Source organism: Erpetoichthys calabaricus, chromosome 9, assembly GCF_900747795.2.
Source record: "Erpetoichthys calabaricus chromosome 9, fErpCal1.3, whole genome shotgun sequence".
Taxonomy (NCBI): Eukaryota; Metazoa; Chordata; class Cladistia; order Polypteriformes; family Polypteridae; genus Erpetoichthys; species Erpetoichthys calabaricus.
The window spans coordinates 145,325,758-145,352,222 of record NC_041402.2 but is presented as its reverse complement, the minus strand read 5'-3'; the positions used below and the strand labels follow the sequence as shown (position 1 = coordinate 145,352,222).

General features: G+C 37.5%; 1 protein-coding gene across 1 annotated transcript in view; it reads right to left on the bottom strand.

Annotated features, from left to right (window-relative positions):
• Positions 1-236: 236 nt before the first annotated feature.
• LOC114658198 (A disintegrin and metalloproteinase with thrombospondin motifs 15-like) overlaps positions 237-26,465 on the bottom strand; it is a 118,919-nt gene continuing 92,690 nt past the window's right edge. The window contains exons 6-8 of the mRNA XM_028810296.2: positions 24,334-24,509; positions 14,989-15,164; positions 237-3,275 (exon numbers count right to left, since the gene is read on the bottom strand). Of these exons, the coding sequence (XP_028666129.1) occupies positions 2,501-3,275; positions 14,989-15,164; positions 24,334-24,509 (1,127 nt within the window). The 3' untranslated portion in view covers positions 237-2,500. The remainder of the gene's footprint in view (positions 3,276-14,988; positions 15,165-24,333; positions 24,510-26,465) is intronic.

Below are 26,465 nucleotides of genomic sequence, written 5' to 3'. Positions count from 1 at the left end.
GTCACAATATCCATTCATATTTACTTTTGAATATTCTTACACAAGAGACACTATCACAGCATATGAATAATGTTTGTATTTAAGTGAAATACAAAGATCAATTCCTTTAAGAATGTTGGGCCATTCATTGCTCTGTTAGAATGCTCTGAAACCATTTTGCTATTGTTTAACATCGTAATTGCTTTTAAGAAAGATTATCATTGCTGCAAGAGCATTACATATTTGCTTAATACATATTCTTTTCAGATTTTTCTTCTGTGCTTTGTCAAATCTGTGTTTTTTAGCTATTCCTTGAATTAGTATATTTTCTGGGAATATTGGTTTAGCGCAACATAATTCTTCTGATATTATTAATAAAAGATGAATTTCCAGTCTGACTTTAGCAGTATACTTTAATCATCAGTTTTATAGGGAGTGTAAATACCTAATTTAAGTTAACAGGTATTGATTCAGTGACAGCCAGATAATTTAATATGGATTTTTTTTACAGTACTCAGTATAAAACAAATTATTGTAAATGATATTTATTGTAAACATTAAAAGTGTGTAAAGTTAAGTGGGACTAAAATTTGTCTATTTCTTTGTATGTTTTAATGTATAACTGTATTTGTTTAAATAATATGTGTAAATCACAATTACATTATACATGTAACTACGCAACTGAGTATGAATGAAGCAATAAGAAGTGTGTAGTTACACTAATACTCATATTTTACTGCAGGTATATTGTATTCATGTACCAATGCCGGTAGTTACACAGTAATTGACCAGTAAGTACACATGTGATTAATGGGTGGCAGAATAAAGCTTCTTTCTTAGTTACAGCTATACAATTATTCTAATGTATCTGCCAAAGTTTCAAAATTATTTGCGATAAATTGTACTAAAACCAGTTGCATAATAACTTTTATACCGCTGGTGATTCAAAGTTTTTCTGATTGCCTTTTTGAATGCACATTTACAATATATAAAGTTTCTGATGTAAAATTTGCAACGCATAGCATTATTGTCTTCTAGTGTTTTAAATTCACTTAGTTGTGCCTTCCATATTGAGTGTACACCATCTACTGTGTATTGTCGTGCATGGGCGCCTGAGGATCACCTTCCAGGCTCAGACAAAGTATGCAGTAATGCTATTAATGCCATCTGTTTTCCCCTCTGTACTTCCAGGAAGCCAACCAAGGAGGACCATGCCCCAAGTCAACTAAACCATGCTTCTTCTGGTCGGGACAATATAAATTCAAGGGCTCCTAGAAGATGGCATCCTAGTCAGGGGAACTATGTCCTGCATGACAGAGCTCTCCAACCCAGACCTGCTCAAGAGAGCAGATAATTTAGAGAAGCTTTCTTTTGGACACTGGTAGTAAATGGGGTGACAAGCTGGCACCCCAATTTTTCTTTAGTTATCCTGTCCCTTATTTGTTCTCCACTGTATGTTTAGGATTAGTTTGGGTGCTTAGATTTCCTCCTACAGCCCAAAGACCAATGCTTATTTCTTAGCATGCATCTTTTGAAGCCAGTACAATATTTACCTCTGTGTCACTCAGTACTAGAAAAATCAGTTCACAGAATGAATGAAATGATGTCATATTCCTTAAGGAGCTTTTTCTAGTTACAGCTTAAACCTTCATTTTTTTTAACATTAGACAGTTATTTTTAATTTACATCTATTTCATTTCACCTGTTTTTGCAATAATTTCATATTTGAGGTATTTAAAAGGATAGCAATGCTTTCACTGTGAAATGACCTACAGTACAGCATGTAAAGTAAAACATCAATGATTCAATGATGAACATGTCTGTCTGCTCAATAGTATGCTGTTAATGGCTGCATGCTACTTGAAGAGCAAGGTATTTAAAATGAGCACCAGAGAAAAATCCACAATATATTTACATAAACAAGCTTTTCTCTGTTAGCTGGATATTTTGCTAAGAATTCAGCATTCTGAGTAATCTAAATATTGAGATTTAAAACATGATAACTGAATTATTTGTGTTCAGAATGTTGTATGCATTCTTTGATCGGTGATTATGGCTATACACATTGGTGTTTGTCAAAATGATTATGTAACCTCTACAGCTACTGGGCTTTAAATTATACTCAGGGAGAAAGTCTAATATAAGGAGTTTGTGCATTTCTTACACGTTTCTTTCTTTTGAAGAGTTGAGGTTTTGTGTTGATATCCAAAAGCTTCAACATTTTAAAAGCAAAATACTTAAAAATAATTTGTTTCCAAATTATATTATTTGAATTTTACATCAGAGGTAGATGTGCTGAATGTTAAACTCCAATTTTATTTGATTTGAAATTAATGGACATTAACTCCTACATCTTACTCTCTTTATCCTCCCGGCTTTAAAGTTTCCTATTATATGTCTTCTGCAGACAGATGCCCCAGAAAAAAAAATGAAATTCTGCCTGCATACTAAGATTTTCTTTCAAATGTATTTGATGAAGCCCAACTATCAAATAAAAAGCCCCCACCATTTGCAGAACCTGCTAGCATGATCTCAATGTACAAAAGTCCAGCTCCTGTGGTTTTTTCTTGATATTGCAATGCTCTCTTGGGAGATATAGTCCTGTCTGGGTCATGCAGCGTAAAGTACGTCTCTTAAATCCTTTACCACAAGTCTTAGAGCAAGGGGACCATTCCCCGATGTTCCACAATGGGCATGGATCTCCACATATTCGAAGGTCCACCGGACGCTGGGACGTGTCACAGTCTGTAGCTGATATGCCATTGTTATCACGACATTCCACTGTTCTCTTTTGCAATCCATTCCCACAAGTCACAGAGCAATCATCCCAACTACCTGTGACCCACTTACACAAAGGTCTTTTATATTCCGGTTTCTTGGCCTCTACCCGGTTAGTATCCACCATTTCTTTGTTAAGGGAGCTGTTCATTCCATCCTTTTTGAATGATAACTTTTCCTCCTTGCTGTCCTTTGGTAAATAAAATGAATAACGAATACGTGGGGGTGTCATTTTCCCCACTGACAAGACTTCAATGGTTAAAGATTCTTGAAGTGGCCTGAAAGCCTGTAACATTTCTACAGAGGTGGTGGTTCCACTGTAACGGAGCAAGCTTCCCTTCACCATGATGTCCCTCTCCACTGCTGAGACAACATAGTTCCCATTTAACAAATATTTTCCTTGGCTGTTTTTAACAGCAAGATAGTTGTCATCATTGACCATTCCTTTGTAGCCTCTTTGTCTGACATCAATGCTTGATGCTCCAGCTGGCAACATTACAACAAAGTTGTAACCATGTCTGTAAAACATAAAACGTTGTAAGTTAAAGTGAACTTGCTGTGGGTTTTGGCACAAATTAGCTTCTCATAAAATTTCATAAAAATTATTAACTTATAGCATAAGGCAGAAGGTCTGAGAAAAGAAGAAAATGTAGCCAAATAAATTCACACAGAAATGAGGGTTTAGCCAATGTTTTGCTTTATATATGTGTTTACATGGTCCTGTAGCTTTGGAAATGCTGGAGGCTTGGAATGCTATCATGGTTTCCTGCCACACGTTTCTGTCTGAAGTGTTTCAGACGCCAAGGGCACATTGCCGACTCTCTTGGTGTATGGGTGATCTCCAGCAATATTGAAAGAAGAGGGATGGATGTAATTAATCTCTGTCTTCTATGCCAACTGCTTGTCTAATAATTGCAAAAGACTTTAAAGAATTTGAAAATGTCTAAACGCTCTATTTGTTCTTTGCATTTACTGAATGAAAAATCATCTCTCCTGCTGCAAGGCTCATTTGCCTTCTGTGTTACTTTATTCCATCTTTTTAATTTTACTTATATTGCTTCATATCATGACAGACATCAACAGAGCAAAATATCTATGTTACAGTTGTTACCCTGAAAAAGATGTACTGTAGCTAACATATTCTAACATTGTCCATATTCTGATAACATTGCCTCAGATGACATTTAGCGTAAATATAATATAACTAATTCTGATAATTGCCAATTATTATACAAGAAACTGTGTAGTCCATAACATATTTATATGACTAATCATAATCAATGCAGCACTGATTCTGAAGTTGTAGTGTGAAGCAAATATAATCAATAATTATAACTCCATTTCTAAAAAACATGGGACAGTATGAAAAATGCAAATAAAAACAAAAAGGTGTGATTTGTAATACAGTATAACTTTGACTTGTATTCAGTCAAAAACAGTATAAGCACAAGGTATTTCATGCTTTACCTAATCAGCTGCAGTGTTTTTGATGGTATATGTTTATTCTGAAACTGATTAAACTTTATTAAAAGGTAATATATTTGCAATGATATTTACAACACATTCCTGAAAAGATGGGACAGGAGTAGTTTAGGGCTAATAATGATGTGATAAGTTAAAATAACAAAGTAATGTGAAATAGGTGATGTTAAACAGGTGAGGTAGACATGCTATAGTATATGAAGAGCCTCCAAAAATGCTTAGTCCTTCACGGGCACGGATGTGTCATTATTTGTCAATCTGCCAAGAGATGTCTAGGTGAATAGTCCAGCACTTTGAGAACTACATTTTAGAAAGACAAATCAATAGGATTTTGGCAATTTCACCCACTACAGTGCACAATATAAGATTCAAGGCATACAGTAAAATCTTAATGAGTAACTTGCATGCATACTGTAAGTGTACTTCATCTACAATCTTCTTCGTGCATACATGATGTCAATCTCTGCATGCATTTAAAACAAAAAAAAAACAACAGCAACAAAAAAAAAAACTAGCAACATTTTTTTGAGGGGTACATTAGCTGACGATAATATTATAAGTACTGCTGTTGAATATACAGTATAACACTGATCCCTGTGTGATCACTGACTAGCTGATGCACCACATGGCTAATTTTGCAATGCCAGCTGAATATATGCAAAATTACCCATGCTGTGCAGCAATCAGTCAAAGCAAAACTTAAAGTAGCCCTGCCCTTAACCTGAGTCAGCAAATACAGAGTGAGTCAAAATTATTTTAACCTTTGAATGGTGGAAACAATTTATTCACAAATTTATAAGATGATTTACAGGAATGTCTCGACCTGTTCACCATCATGTTCAACACATGTACCATACAGTATGTGGCATATAAATTGTCCACAAAAATTTTATATAAGTATATACATAGCAGTACCATTAGTGTTAACATAATTTTGACTCACCCTGTACATAATAATCATAATAATAACAAAAGATTTGCTACTATACACAGTGTTTCTATGGATGGAAGAAAAAAGTGAAAAACATCTGTACTGTGTGAAGCTGTGACTTCAAACTATGAGACAACCAGTCCCCTGCCACCAATACGTCAAAGACTGGAACTCTGTGAGGACAATAATATAAATTTTATTTTAACTTATTGCTAGTTTATGGACATTTGCTGTATTTTTTGTGTTTATTGTCTGTTTGCATATTTTGATGTTTAAGACATGGTGGAAAAGTGATTAGCACTGCTCTCTCACAGTTCAAGATCACATTTTTGGCCACAATAATCTGTCCAGCATATTTGCAAGATGCTTCCCTAGACATTTAAAAAACCATTGCTACTTTATAACCCCCTTGAAACTATTTCAGTTCCTCCTTCCACAATGACTTCAAATGCATTTTGTCGACTTTGGTGCCATTCCTGAACATTGTTGTGATTTCTTTGAACACATGGAGAAGCGAACTCCACGAGGTTCGCTCATCACAACTTGTTAGTCACACTTTTCAGTTTTGAGAACAAAGAATGAAAAATGATATTTTTATAATAATGATGTGCATCAAATCATCATAGGATGATAAAACGTGCATAAAATTAATGGTTTAAAATGTGCAGCATAAGATTGATTTCAATAATAGATTAATAGTATTAGAATTAATTACACCCTGTCAAAGATGGTGAAAAGGACTGCCATTAAGAGAGCTGATAACAAAGAGAAACAGGAGATACAGATTTCAGTACTTAAAACACAGGAATCAATGAATCTGCATAACGACATCAGAACAAACACAAGACTGCACACCATCCTCCTTCTGCCTGCACACTTAAATGAATAGCTAAAATAAGTTAACATTCCTGTTGAATTGGAAATGCAAACATGCCCTGCCGCAGCATTTTAACATGTAGTATATATTTAGACCACAATGATATCTAAACTCTATTTGCCGTTGTGTTGCCATATAGTGATACAATAGTCAAAATGGCAGAAAGATATCACATCAGACAGAAGCACTTCTCAAATGACTAGTGCCAAGTAGCTTCAGTGGTCTATGTGTGTGAGTCTGTCTGTCTGTCTTTTCTGTTGCTGTGCCAATTACCATGTACAACTGAATCATTAAGCTTCAGTTACCTTGTGCTACTGAGTTCCTGAAATGATAACAGCAATTTTAACTGTGTATTTTCTCTTTGTGTGAAGTCTTCAGTTTCATTGCTTCCCCCCTAAAGCGTGCACAGACTGCAGTAATTGGTAGAGTGTTTTTAAGAAGAACCCATTTGTGTAGCCTTTGCAGTGGCAGATTTCTCTACTATTAACTACAAACCTTTTAATGATTTGCCCCTAGGCGTGGATTCTTGTTTTGAGGATCACATCTGGCATTGCGAGATTATGGTAATGGTAATAAATAGATGGAAAAAATATTACAATGATGTTGTTGCAGTGTAAAGTTTCTCAAGCATTCTCAAGCTCCTAACACAATGTATTTTGTTCCTGACCTGCATTTTTCTTTAAATTTACAATTTCTCTTCAATTAAAAGAAAAGCTAAGGTAGTTAAAAACATTAAGAACATTCCTCGTAGCAGCTCTTAGAAGCCATTGGTAGAACTAAGAGATAAAAACGTAATCCCGGAAGATTATCAAAATAGTTTTAAGCCACTGCTTTCCATGTAGAAGAAGTATAACCTGCACTTGTTTTATTTATCCATCCATCTTCCAAACCTGCTTTATACTGAATAGGGTTGCAGAAGATCTGGATTCATTAATGTAAATAATAATTGTAATTGTCTTTTATTATACACTGAGTTTCACCCAAAATAGTATTTAAATTAATGTAATCATGTTTATTCATACTTTAATCAATCAAGTGTTAAAGTACATTGTTATTTTCACAAGAACACACCAACGTGCCTTTCCTACCCTGTTATATTATACTATCTGTGTAAGCCCGTGCTGTAAAAAGCCAGGGGTCCTACAAACTATTGAAATCGTCAGTAAAAAAATTGAAATGTAGAGATGTCAGGTAACTGAAAGGAACTACTCTGGGCATCTCTCTCCTAGGAGGATTCGTCTCGCCGATGTGCTCGCATCGCTTGTGCATTAGCGGTGGGAGGAAAAGTAAAGGGGATACTCCGTTTTGCCGATGTTAGCAGCTAAGCGACTTTGTCTTTCTTCTGAGGTTTCATTTTGCTGGTGTGCTGGACTTGCTTGTGTTATTAGGGGCTAAGCGAGTTTTCTGTTTCCTCGGAGGCGGAGCCGTTACCTTAACTCCACCTTACACTTCCAGGCCGGACAGACAGACACACTTCCACGCATAGACATTTATATATAAGATTGTTTTATATTACAGTGCATCCGGAAAGTATTCACAGCGCATCACTTTTTTCACATTTTGTTATTTTACAGCCTTATTCCAAAATGGATTAAATTCATTTTTTTCCTCAGAATTCTACACACAACACCCGTTAATGACAATGTGAAAAAAGTTTACTTGAGGTTTTTGCAAATTTATTAAAACTAGGGGGCTTCGCCCCCTGCTCGCTTCGCTCGCCAACCCCCATATTTGGTTTTCCGGATACACACTTTTAAGATTGTTTTTTCTTTGAATTGTTGCTATTTCATTATTGTCACTTTTTATTTCAGAACTTCTGTAAAAACAACATTTGTAATCTTGCGAGTCCCAATATGCTGAATCTTTTTAATATGCTGAATCTTTTTAATGAGGTCAGGATAAGCTTCTCTGTTTGGAATTTCAGCATAGACAAAACGATCTACATCATCAGCATTTAATATTTTTTTTTACAAAGTAACAAAGTAAGTAGAGTTCTGCATTGGACTCCTGTCTGTAAAGTTGTGCTATTTTCCTCTCACAGTTCCAAAAGGACATGGAGTTACCAAGGTGATACCCCAGCTTTTGTCTAGGTTTTTGTACAAGGGCTAGACAGAACGTTTTTGACTCCTGGGGTAAATTTAGCTTTTTAAATAAGCAGACAGATAAATATATATACATGAACAAAGTAACCAATAAATGCATGTGCGGTAAACTCCGTTTTTGAAATTCTCAAGATTCTTCATTTGTCACATGCATAGTTATACAGGACAACACGCAGTGAAATGCATCCTGATCTACTTATCAAAAACTGTGCAAAATTAGAAGAATATCAGTTAGATTAACAAAAAGTCATAGATCGAAAGATAACAGTATAGTAGAACATAATAAATAAGTAAAATTATGTGAATAAAGTAGAATTAAGTGTTAAGGTGCAATAGTGTAGTAATTATTGTGCAAAACCAAAGTTAGACTGGTGCATAGTTAAATGAGGCAGTTTGTTTGTTTGCACTACTGCAATCTTTACTTTTTTATATTTTCTAATTTTCCTACTTTCATATCCTTTAACTTTCTCCACATGTGTATAGCGCCAACATTTTTTTTTGAGCCTTTCTAATTTCACTGGTTTCATAGTCTCTAACCTGCTCTGCATGTGTTTAGCGTCAACATTTGTAAACATCTCTATGAAGTTCTACTTTGTCATTTTACTCACTGTCATTTAATTAAGAGCCGGACTGGACGTGCTTTTTTTTCAATTCCACTTGTTCCGGGCTGATAATTACTTTCCTTATTTTCTGAATTTGCACTTCGATTATTCTTTTTTCTGTCCAACTCATTTGAGTCTCTTTTCTCAGCGCTTTTCTTTCTTCTTCGTTTAATCGTCGACATTTCATTTCTACCTTATTCACTTCATTTCTACTGTATTGACCTTATACACTTTATATGCACTGAGAGCCCTGGAGCTGTGCATGACTGCCTTTACACTACTGATTTGTTTTTTTTTTTGATATTGCTTATAAGTATGGTGTGTCTTGCAAGACTCTCATTCTATGTTCCCGTGAGACTCACCATGGCAGGTCTCTTTCGTCTCGCGGGTCTTTAAATTATCTTCCAAGAAAGATCACGTATCGTAGACTTTCAGGACAGGGGACAGGATTTCTTTTTATAATAGATAGATAAAAAAACTGAGAAATCACATGTACATAAGTATTCACAGCCTTTGCTCAATACTTTGTCGATGCACATTTGGCATCAATTACAGCCTCAAGTCTTTTTGAATATGATTCCACAGGCTTGGCACACCTATCCTTGGCCAGTTTCGCCCATTCCTCTTTGCAGCACCTCTCAAGCTCCATCAGGTTGGATGGGAAGCGTCGGTGCACAGCCATTTTAAGATCTCTCCAGAGATATTCAATCGGATTCAAGTCTGGGCTCTGGCTGGGCCACTCAAGGACATTCACAGAGTTGTCCTGAAGCCACTCCTTTGATATCTTGGCTGTGTGGCTTAGGGTTGTTGTCCTGCTGAAAGATGAACCGTCGCCCCAGTCTGAAGTCAAAAGAGCTCTGGAGCAGGTTTTCATCCAGGATGTCTCTGTACATTGCTGCAGTCATCTTTCCCTTTATCCTGACTAGCCACCACCATGCTTCATTATAGGGATGGTATTGGCCTGGTGATGAGCGGTGCCTGGTTTCCTCCAAACGTGACACCTAGCATTCACACCAAAGAGTTCAATCTTTGTCTCATCAGACCAGAGAATTTTCTTTCTTATGATCTGAGAGTCCTTCAGGTGCCTTTTGGCAAACTCCAGGCGGGCTGCCATATGCCTTTTACCAAGGAGTGGCTTCCATTTGGCCACTCTACCATACAGGCCTGATTGGTGGATTGCTGCAGAGATGGTTTTCCTTCTGGAAGGTTCTCCTCTCTCCACAGAGGACCTCTGGAGCTCTGACAGAGTGACCATTGGATTCTTGGTCACCTCCCTGACTAAGGCCCTTCTACTCCGATCGCTCAGTTTAGATGGCCGGCCAGCTCTAGGAAGAGTCCTGGTGGTTTTTGAACTTCTTCCACTTACGGATGATGGAGGCCACTGTGCTCATTGGGACCTTCAAAGCAGCAGAAATTTTTCTGTAACCTTCCCCAGATTTGTGCCTCGAGACAATCCTGTCTCGGAGGTCTACAGACAATTACTTTGACTTCATGCTTGGTTTGTGCTCTGACTTGAACTGTCACTGTGGGACCTTATATAGACAGGTGTGTGCCTTTCCAAATCATGTCCAATCAACTGAATTTACCACAGGTGGCCTCCAATTAAGCTGCAGAAACATCTCAAGAATGATCAGGGGAAACAGGATGCACCTGAGCTCAATTTTGAGCTTCATGGCAAAGGCTGTGAATATTTATGTACATGTGCTTTCTCAATTTTTTTATTTTTAATAAATTTGCAAAAATCTCAAGTAAACTTTTTTCACATTGTCATTATGGGGTGTTGTGTGTAGAATTCTGAGGAAAAAAATGAATTTAATCCATTTTGAAATAAGGCTGTAACATAACAAAATGTGGAAAAAGTGATGCGCTGTGAATACTTTCTGGATGCACTGTATGTGATTACTTATGAACACTTTAAAATTACTTTGGTTGTTTTAATGTCCAGTGCCTCCTGACTTATTGGTACAAGAAAACCCTCACTTATGATATCCCGCTCTACTTGTCTTGATGTCTTGTTATGCAAGACACTGAGCTTTTTGAGGGTTCCACCCTATTTTTGTCCCACTAGACATGAAAACCCCTTAATTTTTAGGCCACTTTAGGACTATATTTTGTGCTGGAAACCACACCCTTATGGTAAAGTGTCAACATATAGTTGTCTTCAGCAAAAATGATCAGAAGAACTTGAAGTTGTGCATTCCACATCAACTGACCCCAGGGATTCACGCCTTACTGGGATACAAGGAGCCAAATTACTCCTTTTCACAAAACTTGGAAAATATAGGGATTTGTAATATAGGCATGTGGAGTGTTGTTTTATTCTATTTTCAGGTTTCTGATCACAAATCTGATAATATTTTTCATATTTCATTCTTTACCGGTGGTTCTAGCCCTCTAAGAGCCACTTCCAAAAGGCTAAAAGTGACAAATTTCAAATATAAGTATGTGGGGTATTGTTCTAGCTAATTTAATGTCAGTGATTATGAACACGGTTCTAATCTTTCACTGGGGATCTATCCCTCTATGGACCTCTATCAGAAAGTGAAAAATAGGCAGGAAGTGGTAGCACAGTGGTTCAGACTTTGGACCTCAGACCTAGAGGTTTTGGGCTCAAATCCTGCTACTGACACTATGTGACCATGTGTAAGTTACTTAATAAGAATACATTTTATTTCAAGGTGCCGTTCTAAACACCCACGGACAATGTACAAACAATAAAATCACAAAACCAATAATAAACAAACATGCATGTAAACATACACATTCACATATATCTATGAAACTTAAAATAAACAAAGCTAAATAAAAATACAGCCTAAGGTCATATAGTGTAATCCAATCTAAATAAGTGAGTATTGAGATGGGATTTGAAAATAGACAGGAAATCTATATTCCGAATGTTTTGTGGTGGAGAGTTCCAGAGACGAGGAGCAGTATGACTAAATGCCCCCAAATCCCAGGGGCAAAGATGAGAAGTATAGACATGTTTAAGGTCAGAGAGGTATAATGGAGCAAAGTAGTCTAGTGCACTGGAGGTAAATAAAAGAATGTTAAAATCAATGCAGAATTTTACAGGAAGCCAATGGAACTGTTTAAGTGAAGTGAAGTAATGTGTCGTGTGGAGGGGGTATGAGTATAATACAGGCATCTGAGTTCTGAACAAGCTGGAGTTTATGGAGAGGCTTATGCGGGAGACCAAAGAGAACAGGATTACAATAATCATTGTGGGAAGTGACCAACATGTGAGTAAGGATAGCAGTGCGATTTAGTGTAAGGGAGGGTCACAGACATGCAATGCTATGGACATGATAAAAAGATCTTCATATAACATTATTGATATGGGATTCAAAAGACAGGGTACTATCAAAGATAACCCCCTAACTCTTGACCTGAAGAGAGGGAGAGACTGAGGTACCAAGTGAAAAACTACTAGATTTCAATAAAGTAGACTTGGAGCCAATGAGGAGAACCTCTGTCTTAGGGCTGTTGAGTTGAAGGAAATTGGAGGAAAACCAAGACCAAGTAGACAGTCAGGAAAAGAAAGAGGAAGGACAGAGTTGGGCTTTGTATACATATTGTCTGCATAGCAATGGAAATTAATTCCAAATTTCTTAAATATGCCACCTAAAGGGAGTAGATATATTATAAACAGTAAGGGGTCAAGTACCAATACCTGGGGAACAGCACTAGTGACTGGAAGGGATTGTGATCGATAGTCTTTGAGCTGAACAAACTGTGTGATACAGTCTCAAAGGCTGCACTCAGGTCAAGTAAGACAAGGATCGTTAAAAGCCCAGCATAAGCAGCATTGATAGATTGTTAGTGACCTTTACCAAAGCTGTTTCCATATTATGTTTGGGATGGAAACCAAATTGGCATGTCTCAAACAGGTTATTATTAGTGACATGAGCATTAATCTGTGCTGCAATTACTTTTTAAAGAATTTTTTAAATGAATGGTAGAATACAGATAGGCCAATAATTGCTGAAGTTATCAGGGTCAGCACCAGGTTTTATTAAAATTGGACTCAATACAGCTGATTTGAGGGATAAAGGAACAATACAAGATCTTAGAGAGGACTGAATGATATAAGTTACAAGTGAAGAAAGTGAAGGCAAGCAGGCTTTTACCAACTGAGTAGGCATGGGATTAAGTTGACAAGTGGCAGATCTTTCCATTTCAATTGGCAATTCAAAAGTAAAAGGAGGCTCAGTTGAAATATTGTAGATAAGAAGTACAGTATATGTTGCACGCATTGAAGACGCTAGCTGTTGATGAATGCTATCAATGTCGATGAATATTATGAATTATTAATATTACCACTTCACCTGCCTCTGCTCCAATTGGAAAAGAAATACAATTATATTTCAAATGCTGTAAGTCACCTTGGATAAAGGCATTAATTAAAATGTAAATGAAAAATGACAAATTTCTAATACAACTGATAATATATACACTGAAATTATTTAAATTGAAGCCCATGAATATTTCAAATATTTGACAGAACTATTCTTGTGGTTTAAATATAACACCTTAGCTACCAACCCATACTGCCTGCCTGGTCGGCAGCTAAATATAGAACAAATTATTTGCTTAGTAACCTAAGGTAATGCAGAAAATACAAAATAATAGCCAGATATGGAAAGTTTATTTTTTCTTCTGCTAGACTAAATCTAATGACTTCATTTCCTTAAATTTAGACTTCTAATAAGTACCTATTGCCAAGCTGCATATATTTCCAGCACACAACTGCTGGACTTTTCTTATTCTTAAATGTTTTGGTAATGCCACTTGTGTAGTTTTTACCAGTCATTTTTAATTTGTCATCCATGTAGATTTTAAGATGTATGGCTAGGGAGTCAAGAATCTGTAACATTTCAAAAACTTTTTATGCTGTGATGTCCATATTTAATCTGATGGATGTAATGACTTGTAATACAGCAGTTTCAAAGGAAATTATTTGCAGTTTTGTTTTATTGCTCTGTTTATTATGTTGGCTTTTGCTCTCAGATTAAACTATTGATGAAAATAAAGAGTGTTAAGATGTGTGTGGTAGCTATTTTAAAACTACCTTTGTTAAAAAAAACCATAATCATCACACTGCCATCAATTCACAAATAATCCAAGATGTGTAGTACTTTGGAAAAAAGCTAAATTTGTAGCAAAACAAGAATGATTTCTCACTTATGCAAATAAAGAGTAAGCTACATATTTATCTGATAGTGGAAAAACTGAAAAAATCAATGGATTGTTTGAATGGCACAAAAGCTGTCTATTACAATATAAAAAAGTAAACGGTAACATTTGAAGTGCAATAATAAAGTGATCTTTTGTTTCATATACAGTAGTGTATTTCATATTGGTTCCATTGTAACATTACAACATAATTTTTTTTCATCAAAACATCATCAAGTAAATTCATCACTTAAACCTTGGATGGTTGTCCATATTGTGTTTAATTTTTGGCCACCATGTTACATAAAACGGGAGTGCTGGTGAAAATCAAGAGCACAACTACAAGACTTACGTGTGAAATCCAGAAGTTAGCTAAGCACAATGAAGGATAAATACTCTAAGTTTAAGCACATAGCAATTAAATGGAAGCATGGTGTAAATATTTGAAATTACAAGGGAGTGCCAGGTGTTGATTCTTGCACATTCATAATTAGACAAAAGCAAAAATAATCAAAGTTACTTTAAAATAAAAGAGTGCTTTCTGTCTGTAACCTTGTGTACTGAAAATAACTGTCTCAATGGCCTCTGATAATTCCCACCTGTCCCTCTTCACAAAATAGGCTTTTATTTGTCATTTACTTCTGTTCCTGTGGCAAATCCATATGATATTATTAAATGGGCTTTCCATAGTATCATATACCTTATCTACTTGCAAAACTACACACAAATTTGATAAAGCAAAATGTATTTAATTTCAAAGAATGTATTTTGAATTGGATTACATTGCCAAGCAAATAAATGGATTGTCATGAATGAAATGAGTGTACTGGGTGTACTCTCGGTAGGCAGCTCTTATTGGAATGTTGTGCAAAATTCACCTTACACTCACTTGGAAATCAAATTCTTACATATGTTGGTCATTTCAATTAGCATGAAAGAGCACTCAATATACATAGGCAACACCCAAACCATAGCTAAAAAATAGGCATATTAATGAAGAATACACAGCTATAGCAGTAGTTTTCACATTCAGCAAATTCATAAAACACGCTGAATACTTACATAGGCTTTGTGAACAATCCAGAAACTTTCTTGCAAGTTTTGCTGTCTCCACCACACACACCACATTTGTCAAACTTTTTGTTTGAACTCAGTTTTCCATCACATCCGGCTTTAATGCATCTTCCTTGAACGCACACAGCTGAAGAATCTGGTGTGCAAGGTGTCCCATCCACCACCTGTGCAGTTAGCAGAAGTTCAGATCTGTAAATGACTATACCTTTAAGCCTGAATACAGCTTTTAAAACATTGAAACTTTAACACATTTAAGCTACCATGCATTTCATGTAATTAATATTCTCATTCTAGTCAGATGAGTATAATTCAGTCAGTCATTTTCTAACCTGCTTAGTACTGAACAGGGTCACAGGGCTCTGCTGGAGCCTATCTCAACTAGCATTGTGTGCAAGGCAGGGACAAACCCTGGACAGAGCACCAGTCCATCACAGGGTGATGAGTATAATTTTGTTCGTAATTACAATAAATTACCTTATTTTTCAGTGTTAAGTATTACTTAGAAAGCCACATGTATATTCCATATATATATCATAACATAAAGTTAATTCCACTTAATCCAGTTCAATCTAATGGGGATAAAGGCCCATTGATCCACCCTGAAGACAAGAAACTGCCTTAGACAGGATGCCAGTCCCTTGAAGAGCTCATTCATGTACACCACCACATACAGACAACTTAGAATCATCAGTTAACCTAAATAGAGCAGCTTTGGGGATGTGGAAAGAAAGTACTCATACTAACTCCCACACAGACCCTGGAAGAATGTACAACAGCTGGCACAGGGTTCAAACCAAGCATACTGAATGTGTGGGGTGGCAACCTCACCCATTGTTTCTCTGTGCTGCTTGTACTACATTGTTCAATAAAGCAAATGTTTGTAGAAAACTGCATTGGACCTCACTTGGTGTTACCCAGGTTAAAACAGGATGCCATAGCTGCCACAGACAGTATGAAACAATGAAATCTGAGAACAGCACAGGCAGTCATTAGACTGTAACGTCATGGACACATGCTACCTGTGTCTTTAGTGGAGGTGAAGTGGAATTCACTTTATCATGGACAAAGCAGGCTACAACGACACCTGCCATCCAACAATGCAAAAGAATGTTTCCAAGGGTCTAATACAGCAAAACACTGTGATTACTGGAAAGACCAAATGTCTTTTTAACTGATAATGACTTTGAAGATGGATTGTTGTGGAAAGCACACACTCCATTAGTCAGGTCAGAGTCTACAAGGTCAAAATGCTGAAGGGCAGTGTGGGAGTGGAAGTTCACAGCAAGATCCAGTCTACCAAAATCATAATAGCATACAAAGGTAATCCAGCAGCTGAATTTCAGGATAAGGAAATAAATGCTACAAACATCAATGTCATATTCAACACATACAGTAAATCTTTATTAAGCTGGCAGTGTTCTGCACTGTCAGAACTCAACCTTTGATTTCAAATCCAATGGAAAGTGTCCCATACAGTCACACTGACAGCTGCAGCTAGGGGTAAGTCTTGCACTGAAGATGCAATTTATTAAAAATAAAAACACTCCCGTGCTAAAATATTATTATTTGGTAGAATGCTTGAATTAATTGCCTCTGGGAAAGAACCTTGACACATAGATTATGAGCACGTTTTTTAAAATATAGTAATCATATTAAAATATGATTACCATTTCTTCATATGCAGAATCCCAAAATCTTGAACTGGAAAAGCAAAATAGAAAATGGAAGAACAGATGAACAATCTACCTGTCACCCAAAACTGTGGTCTTAGACTCTTGATTGACAGAAAGCCTTTTATCAAGCTAGTGAAGGTCTAGCATGAGAAGCCAGCATTGTAAATATTGGTTTATTCATAATCCATCAAAAGAAAAATCCTTAGTATGCCCTTCTTCCATACTTAAAACTAATAACTGTTACCCTTTGGAAATTGGAAATTAATGATGCGTTCGATAGTAGTTAAATAAAAAAGAACATTAGGTCAGTTTTCCCTAATAACAGTAAGTAGATCTCATAATCATCTTTGAAATTTTTTTCTTGTGTACTAGGATAGCTTTTTTAATTTAAAATTCTGCAAAAAAATAACCTAGATAAACATTTAATATCCTTAGTTTTATTGCATTTTTTTGAAAAAAGACCAGATTACTTAATAAGATATCCTGAAACAAAAAAATGAAGTAACTAATCAAATATTCTTTAACTTGTACTTATGTCTTAGTTAAACTGCAAATTATTAAATAATATGCATGTTTATGATTAATTTTAACATTAAATAAACTCTCTGGATACTTAACACATTTTTGCTGATTCCTGCTTATTCAAAAGAATTCTTAAATTCAGAATAAATGCTGGAGATAAGATTTTTTTTTCAGGTATACATTTTTTTATAAAATGGCCATGAATTGCGTGTAGTAGCAGATTATAATATTTTTTTTTGTCAAATTTGAACTAAATTTAAATAACAAATCCAATTATCTAGATATAGTTTGGTGATGGTGGAATAATTGTGTGGTGGTTGTCTTTTTTTTCTTTCAGATCAACTTTCCTACACTTAGTTTTTTCTGTTTGGTTTCAAACACTTATTTTTATCTGGGTTTTAAACATTTTAGGAGTGAAAATGAATGTTTGTCCTTTCTTGGTGGTGTGTCTTTGGGAATAATCCAATAACAGCTAGATAGATTTTTTTTCACAAATGGCAGGTAAGTATTAGACTATTTATTGGCAGGCTGCAGTGGAAACAGAAAGCTTTTTTATTTTCTCTTAATCACACATTCATTTTTGTAAGATGTTTAGTGATAAATCTCTGCTTCCAACATTCCCACACAAAACATATAAAATATCAACACGTTCATTTTCTATATGACATTTATACCTTTTAAGGCTTCTTACCATATAATATGTTTTTCTAAAGCATTCTGTCATTCTTCTGTACCAAGTAATAGCTTTAAAAAAGAAATCTGCCTTATACCAACAACATCCTAAGAAAAAGATCTTATCAGGCCAAGGAAGATTGGCAGGTTAGGACTTGGTCCGCACATGGACAATAGACAGTCTGGTTACCCCTATTTGTGTCATTTAATTTGCTGCAGGGATTGCTGAACCATCCCATCCCATTTTGCTTAATTGTGGAAAACTTTAACTGAGAAGTAATTTGTAATCATGTAGCATTATTCTTCTAGGTTCATAAATTATATACTCTATTCCTATTTTTACACTCCAGTAAAAAAATAAACTTACAATTTCTATTGAAAGCAGATGTTCAAATCTTTAAACTTAAAATACAATGCATTTCAATTTTGTGAAGAAGATGCTTCATTTTAATAATATGTGAAAATAATCAATACCTAATTTTAATTGTACTGCCTTTAAGGTACAAATTCTTCATTTGTTTTTTATTCTGTCTATGCATTTTTTTTTATTCTCAGTTTCTTCCAGCATTCTAAAAACATACAGGAGGAGTGTTGACTCTACATTGGTCCGAAATAAGTGAGTGTGGCAAAAAGAGTGTGTGTCCTCTGCGATGAACAGGCCCACTGCCCAGAACAGGTTCCAGCCTCGCACTTCATGCTACCGAATAGGCTTCTGTCTGTCAAGACCCAATGTTATAGTAGCCAGGTTCACAAAATAAAGAAATAAATGAGTGAATGGTTTGGAAACTTTAACTACATGTATATAACAATATTTATTTAGTAATTTATTTAGCCAGATTTCGCTGCACTGTCTTGTCTTCTGGTGAGGTACAGAATTCAATTTAAGGTTTTGCTGTTGGTCTACAAGACTCTGCATGGTCTGGATCTCACTGAGCTACTCTGTCCAGCATCATCCTCAGGGCCTTTAAGGTCTCAGGGCAATCACTTCTGATTACTCCCTGTTCTTATTTGAAGTCGAAAGGAGAACATTCCTTTCCATTGCTGCCCAATGGGTTTTATACAGTTTACCTTTATTTATTAGGACTGCCTTTTCTGTCAGTGCATCTGAAGCCCAAGTCAAGACCTACTGTATATGTTTTCCACAGCTGTTCTGGGTTCTTGGGTTTTTGTTGCATCCATTTTGATCATTTTACTTTTATTTGCCTTTAACTGTTTATTCTACACAGCTTTAGTTTATTATGTTCTATAGCACTTTTTGGTTATTTAAGGTGCTATAGAAATAAATTGACACTGATTTTTTTTTTTTTTAATATTTTTATTTTATTAATTTTCATTGTAATCATTCCATACAAACAGATCAATTTATAACCCAACAAATTTGAAGACTAATCAAACCCCACCCCTGAGAAGGAGAGCTTAGCTAAAGGAAAATTGCTTTAGGCTTTTTAATAAGGCAACATTAAACAAAAGAAAGGGAGAAGTGAATATCTATGTAAATAAGAGATGGAGAAGGGAGTTAAATACAATAATAGTTATTTCTCTTATTCTAAAATAATATTGATTAAATCCTGCCATGTTTTGAAAAAATGTTGTACAGATCCTCTAACTGAAAATTTGATTTTTTCCAATTTCAAATAATATAAAACATCGGTTTCCCACTGACTTATAAGAGGAGCATTAGGATTCTTCCAATTTAACAAAATAAGTCTGCGTGCCAAAAGTGTAGTGAATGCAATCACCGTTTGCTTGTCCTTCTCCAATTCAAGTCCATCTGGAAGAACACCGAACACAGCTGTTAGTGGGTTAGGAGGGATTGTGATACCAAGGCTGTCTGAGAGGCACTTAAAAATTTTTGTCCAAAATGATGTTAGTTTGGTGCAGGCCCAGAACATGTGACCCAGTGAGGCAGGAGCTTGGTTGCAGCGCTCGCAGGTTGGATCCTGGCCTGGAAACATTTTGGACAGTTTTAAGCGAGACAGATGAGCTCGATATATAATTTTTAGTTGAATAATTCTATGCTTTGCGCATATAGAACTCGAGTGAATTCTCTACTTTGCTACCTTCCACTCCACTGATTTTTTTTAAATGTGGTTTTGTTTTCATTGAAATTATTGGGGAAATAACGATTACTGATTTTGGGGTGTTATGAGAAAAATCAAGATAGAGAATTTTTTTTACCTTACTGGTCATTATGTTTGCCAAATCAATATGCGGACAAAGATGATCCGCAGTAGCAACCCCTAACGGGAGGAGCCGAAAGAAGAAGAAGAAGGTCATTATGTCACTGAAAATTCTGAAATGATTTAATATATGTTTATTAAGGATTCACTGAAAATGAGCACATATAAATCGTTATAAGTAAATACAATCTAACGGTACATGCTGTCTAACGAGAGAAAAAGCATTGGTTTGTGTGCAGCACAATAAGGCAATTTGTGCTTTCATTCTGTAGAAATTCCCAGCCATGTTACTTCTAGCTTGCATATTGTAATCTGTTCAGTTAGCCAATAAAAGGTGTAAATCTGATTGATTTCTCATTGCATACATAATGGCTAATACGGTACAACACCCTATTACTACAGCCATGTTCCAAAACCATTCCTGAGGTCAATGGTTACAAGGCACCATCTGTAAGTCCAAGGTCAATCCATCACTGCTCACACTAAAACAAATGTACATTCAGTTACTGAAGATAAGTTAAGTCATGTTAATTCAGCTACAGTGCCATGTTTGCATTTGATGCTAAAATAAAGAAGAAAATCCACATGGAATGTGATAGGCTGTGAATAAAACCCAGGTCCCTGCACTTTGAGGCAACAGTGCTAATCTCATCATCAATGTGCCATCCTATTGTACCTTCAGATGACATTTTTTCTAGGAACAGAATTGTTCTGGGTATGACATTACACCGCACCTGGCCCTGCAAGCAGTCCTCCAACTTGCTGGGAAATCATGGGTGTTGGTGGCAGGAAAGGCACTCCAGCCACCGTAAAAAAAACCACACAACTCTGAGACCACAGACCATAGGTAGGCTGCTCGCATTATGAAGGAAAAGGGGGGAAAGTCCTCGGGAGCCCCATCCCCAGAAGAGGCAAAACCTTCGGAGAGCCAATGTGGTCAGGCCTGTTGGGGGTCGGAAATGGCGTGGTGCTGATGTGTCACTCAATGAACGGCAGCACTCAGGTCCCATTTTGAGGCGGCCCATCCGGGTAGGCATGTGGAACGTCTAGTCTCTCCGGCATGATGACCATCTTCCTCTGCTGTCGGAGGAGCTGCATAAATTCTGCATTTCAGTAGCAGCACTCTATGAGGTACACAGACCTGGGACTGGCCAGTTCTCTGTAGGTGGGTACACCTTTTATTGGTCTGGTGGCTCTGATGATTGTCATACACAGGTAGTAGTTGTTGCTGTAGCGGATTGGCTTCATCCGATAGTGTCCAATGTCACTCCTTTCAACGAGCATATTATGAGACTCAGATTACGGCACTCTCTGGGTGCTTTGTCTGCTGTCTCAGTGTATGGTATGACCGAGGTGAGTGTTGTCTCGGTGAGGGAGACATTTTATTTGCAACTTTGCTCTGTGTTTGATGGGTGCCCACGAGGAGACACTTCTCTGGTCATGTGTGACTTCAATGCAGCCACTGGCATTGACAGGGCTGCCTATGAGGACTGCCTCGGTCCCCATGGGTCTGGTGACCGTGGTGACAGTGGCTCCATGTTCCTTGACTTTGAAAAAGGTCAGGGGCTGTGAATCGCTGGATTCTGGTTCCAGTACCCAGAGCCATATCGTTGGACTTGTTACTCCAATACTGGTGGTGCAGTGAAGGAGATTGATCACATCCTTGTGGGCAGACGCTGGAGGCTCTTACAAAACTGCATTCTATGAATTCTGACCAGAGACTTGTTGTTGCTACTCTGAAGATCCAGCTTAGGTCCAGTAGGTTACCAACTGCTAGGAAAATGAGGCTGGACCTGGCCAGACTCCAAGATCATGCTGTTTCTAATGAGTTTGCACACAGTTTGTGTGAGGAACTTACGGATTTTGGAGCGACTGCCGATCCTAATCTGATGTGGGAGACCTTCCAGGATAACACCCTGAAGGTTGCTAAGGTTTTTGTTGGTGTTACCGGTGTTCCCAGAAGGATGTGTCTCATCTCGTAGGGCACTCTGGATATCATCGAGAGGAGTCACAGCGCATGGGTTGATGGCAACTCTGGTCTGTACCGGGAACTGAGAAGGACGGCTGCGAGGGTTTTGAGGGCAGATAAGGAGGCATTTGTTAGAGGAATTTGTGAGAAAGTGACACACCATCTATGATCTAGTGATCACATCCTGCTTACAGAGGAATCAAAGCATTACACACATCTGAACCTGTTCCTCAGAGAGTCGTAGTCAGGGCAATTGATGGAATGGTCCTTATGGATGACATTGCAGTTGTGACCCACTGGGCTGGCTACTTTGAGCAGCTGTTTAAAGCTAAACCTCCAGCTAGGATATTGGATATCTCAGGGTCCACGATTCTTGAGGCTGATCGTCCAATTAGCTGTGAACCACCCAATCTCACGGATATTGCACAGGTGGTGAACCAGCTGAGGGTAGCAGAAGGCTGCAGGGATCTGTGGAATCCGTGGTGAACTTCTCCAGGATGGTGGTAAGGCTGTCCTCCTGGCATTGCAAGCAATATTTGCTTCCATTTGGGAGACTGGCGTCAACCCAACTGACTGAAAAACGGGACTTGTTGCCCCTATCTGGAAAGGAAAGGGTGATCGCCTGGATTGTGGCAACTACAGGGGGATAACACTGCTCTCAGTGACAGGTAAGCTCGGTGCCTTGCTAGGGTCATCCTCAATAGGATCCATGATCCCTTGCTCACCTACCAGCGAGTGGAGCAGTCTGGTTTTAAACCTAAGTAGTCTACCATCGACCGCATCCTGACACTGAGGGTTCTCATTGAGTGCAAACGTGAATATCGGCAGAGTTTCTTTGCAGCCTTTGTTGATTTTCATAAAGAATTTGATTCAGTTCATTGAGCTGCCCTGTCGCACAACCTGAGACTTTGCAGAATCCCTTCAAGGTTGCTGGATATCATGGCCCGCCGGTACACTGGTACTGTGAGTGCTGTACAGAGTGGAGGTAGAACCTCTACGTTTTTCACAGTTGATTATGGGGTTTGTCAGGGATGTGTTCTTACTCCTACACTGTTCAGTGCTTGTATGGACTGGGTGTTGGGCAAGGTCGTGGGGTTCAGCGGCTGTGTGGCATCTGTTGGTGAAGAAAGTTTCACTGATCTTGACTTTGCTGACAATGCTGTGATCTACGCTGATTGGGGCTCTCGAGAGACTGAGCAAGGAGTCTGAGTGTCAGGGCTTGTGAGTGTCTTGGATAAAAACCAAGATCCAGGCATTTAATGACCTCTTAGGCATCACCAATGTGCCTGCCTTGTGGAGAGAGTGTCGACGTTTACTTACCTCGTCATTGACATTCATGTCTCTGGTGACTCCTCCTATGAAGTCAGTAGATGGATTGGGAGAGCATGGGGGGTCATGAGGTCGTTGGAATGGGGTGTGTGGCACTCTCGATATCTATGCAAAAGGATGATGGTCCAAATTTTAGAGTCCTGGTGCTTCCTGTCTTGCTATATGGTTGCGAGCAATGAACACTATCCAGTGATCTGGGATGAAGACTGGACTCCTTTGGTATTGTGTCTTTTCGGAGAATCCTTGGGTACTGCTGGTTTGGCTTTGTGTCGAATGAGTGGTTGCTCATGGAGTCCCGAATGAGGCGCATTACCTGCATTGTGAGGGAGGCAGACAGAGGGTCATTTCTGGAGGGTGGGACTGGACCGTGTGTCTGCCTGGAGGGTTGCCAACCGGGATCCTGAGCTGTTTAGTCGTGTGGTACACGACATACCAGTGCATGCTCCCTAACCTCAACCTGATGGAGATATAATGTATATTGGAAGATACAACACTGAAAGATGGATACTTTTCAAAGTTGTGAATTAAAACTTCATCTGATGTTACTTGTCTTGTATTTCCAAACATAAGCTGGTCCCTATGTCTACTGAATCAGCTGCTGCAGCCCAATTACCCAATCAGAAAAAGTAAAATGTTAGGTTTTGTGGCCTCTTGAACTACAGTTCGAAGTTATCTTTATTATAAGAATAACCATGATTGCATAAAACACTTTTACCAATTGTATACCCTGACAAAACCTATAAATGGCCTGATTAATTTTACATCAGTTGTTTAAAATATCCCAGCCCTTCCTGTACAAATTTCTGTGAATCTAGCTGATTAAACTGAGCTTGTTTCCCTTCTTTGTTAATTAAATCACAGAATACTGTTAATTTACTAGTCATATAGTACAGTATGTAGTTAAATCTATCAGAATTTATATACAAAAAAATGATTTTATTTTGTGTGAAACATTTTGTCTTTGTCTTTAAATGATAAATTAACATACCTTTGGTGCCAATACATAAAAGTAACCAGTCCCATTGGCTCTGCAGATTAACTTGCATTTGTCTTTGGGTGAAACTCCAGAATATTTTGGTACCCAGACTACAGAGGGTGTAAGTCGATTGGTATTAAGATTGTACCCATTAAATGCTTCACATTGTTCTTCTCTGTAACTTTTACCTGAAAAAGAAAAAAAATATATATGTATGTATCAAGTCACATATGTGCACACAAGGGGCTCCTTCAAGGCTCTGAGAAGGTTAAGCATTTTCATCTCAGGATAGGTGGGGATTTGCAGGGCGCAATGCCACTCACAACCTTGTCTCACCATTTGCAGCTCTGAAGAGCTGCAGCCAGATGATACCTAAAAATGGTCCTACAAATCCCACACCCCTTCTGGATCCACATATGTGGATCTGATATATATATATAGCCCAACTGAAGTCAGAGGCTTTAGTTTGTGAGAGCACAAGAGAATGAGAGAGAATGGGTTCCTCTGTGATAGAAAGATTTTTGTTATTGTTAACAGCAGAGGCTCATGTAATTGTTGTATGAGTAGTTTTTAAAAAAGAACAAAAAAACATTTTTAATGGTTCGAGGCCAGTTCAGCAATTTGTTCTTCCTGTATCATGGACTGCAACTAAAATACAAAGTTATCTATTTTTTAGTTTACTAGAGTACAAGAAAAATAAAGACTTGGACATGCAGATTTCAAGTAAATTCAGTATAAATGCAGCCTACATAGTTGCTGCTTGTTGTTTTTGGGATAGGCTTTAACTCTCTGCAACTCTGCGTTCCAAAATATGGGTTCAATAAATAATTGGATGTATGAGGGCAGGCTACACAATCTTAGTCTTACTGTTATAGCCTTTTTCCAGTGGACCAAAGTCAGGATAAATACCTGTTTGTTTCAGGTGTGGTCTCAGAGCACTAAGACATTTTTTGAGTGAGACTGAGCAGGAAAAGGGGTAAGTTGTTTGGTAGAATGCTTAAATTAATTGCCACTGGAAAAGAACCACAATACAATAGATTATCAGTTCATTTTTGAATGTAGTCAATTGCCAGCTTGGAAAATGGGCTGCTCAGAGCTTGTGCTGTATTTTAAAAACAATATTTCAATGGATTTAGCAATTAACATAGCTTACAAGGAGCTGACAGAGAAAGACGTGCCACAAGTTACACAGCTTTAGACAAAAATGTTGGCTTTGGATCATAATAGTAAACAAACTAAAGTCCTAAGCAACTTTATTTTTAATGATTAATATTCCCTCATTGTATCCAATTAAATTGCAAGGATGAAGTAATTAAAAAAGATAGTAGGAAAAAAAATTAAAAAGAAACAACATAATACCAGTAGGGTGCTGGCACTGCATGCTTTGTTCCTAATCATGTATTCAGTAATGTATTGTTCAATTGTAATTCACACCAGCTGTCTTTTTTGATTTTTTAGAACATTATAAAAGTCACTCGGGGGGATGCTCAGACCAGAATTAATTTAATTTCAGACCAATTCTTATAATGACTGATCTAATTAAGGTCACCTGCTCAACAAACTCTTTATTGTCATAAATCAGCAGATCCCAAACTCTTGTAACTCTTTATTTTCATTTTAAAAATATACCTAAATATACTTCTGAAAAATGTAATTGTCTTCCCCATTGTAAAACCTGATTAAGATGCCAATAAAAATCGACAGTATGGGAATCCTTAAGTATTGTATCAGTGTGGTGCAGTGGTTAAGGCTCTGGACTTGTGACCCTGAGGTTGTGGGGGTGGAATCCCACTGCTGACACTGTGTTACCCTCAGCAAGTCACTTGACCTGCCTGTGATCCAATTGGAAAAACCAAAAAAGTAATGTAATCAATTGTATTATAAATGTTGATGCATAAAGGCATCAACCAAATAAGTGAATGAATAAATGTATCAGGGTGGCGCACTGCTGCCTCGCAGTTAGGAGACCCGGGTTCGCTTCCCGGGTCCTCCCTGCGTGGAGTTTGTATGTTCTCCCCGTGTCTGCGTGGGTTTCCTCCGGGTGCTCCTGTTTCCTCCCACAGTCCAAAGACATGCGGATTAGCGATTTTAAATTGGCCCTATTGTGTGCTGGGTGTGTGTGTGTGTCCTGCGGTGGGTTGGCA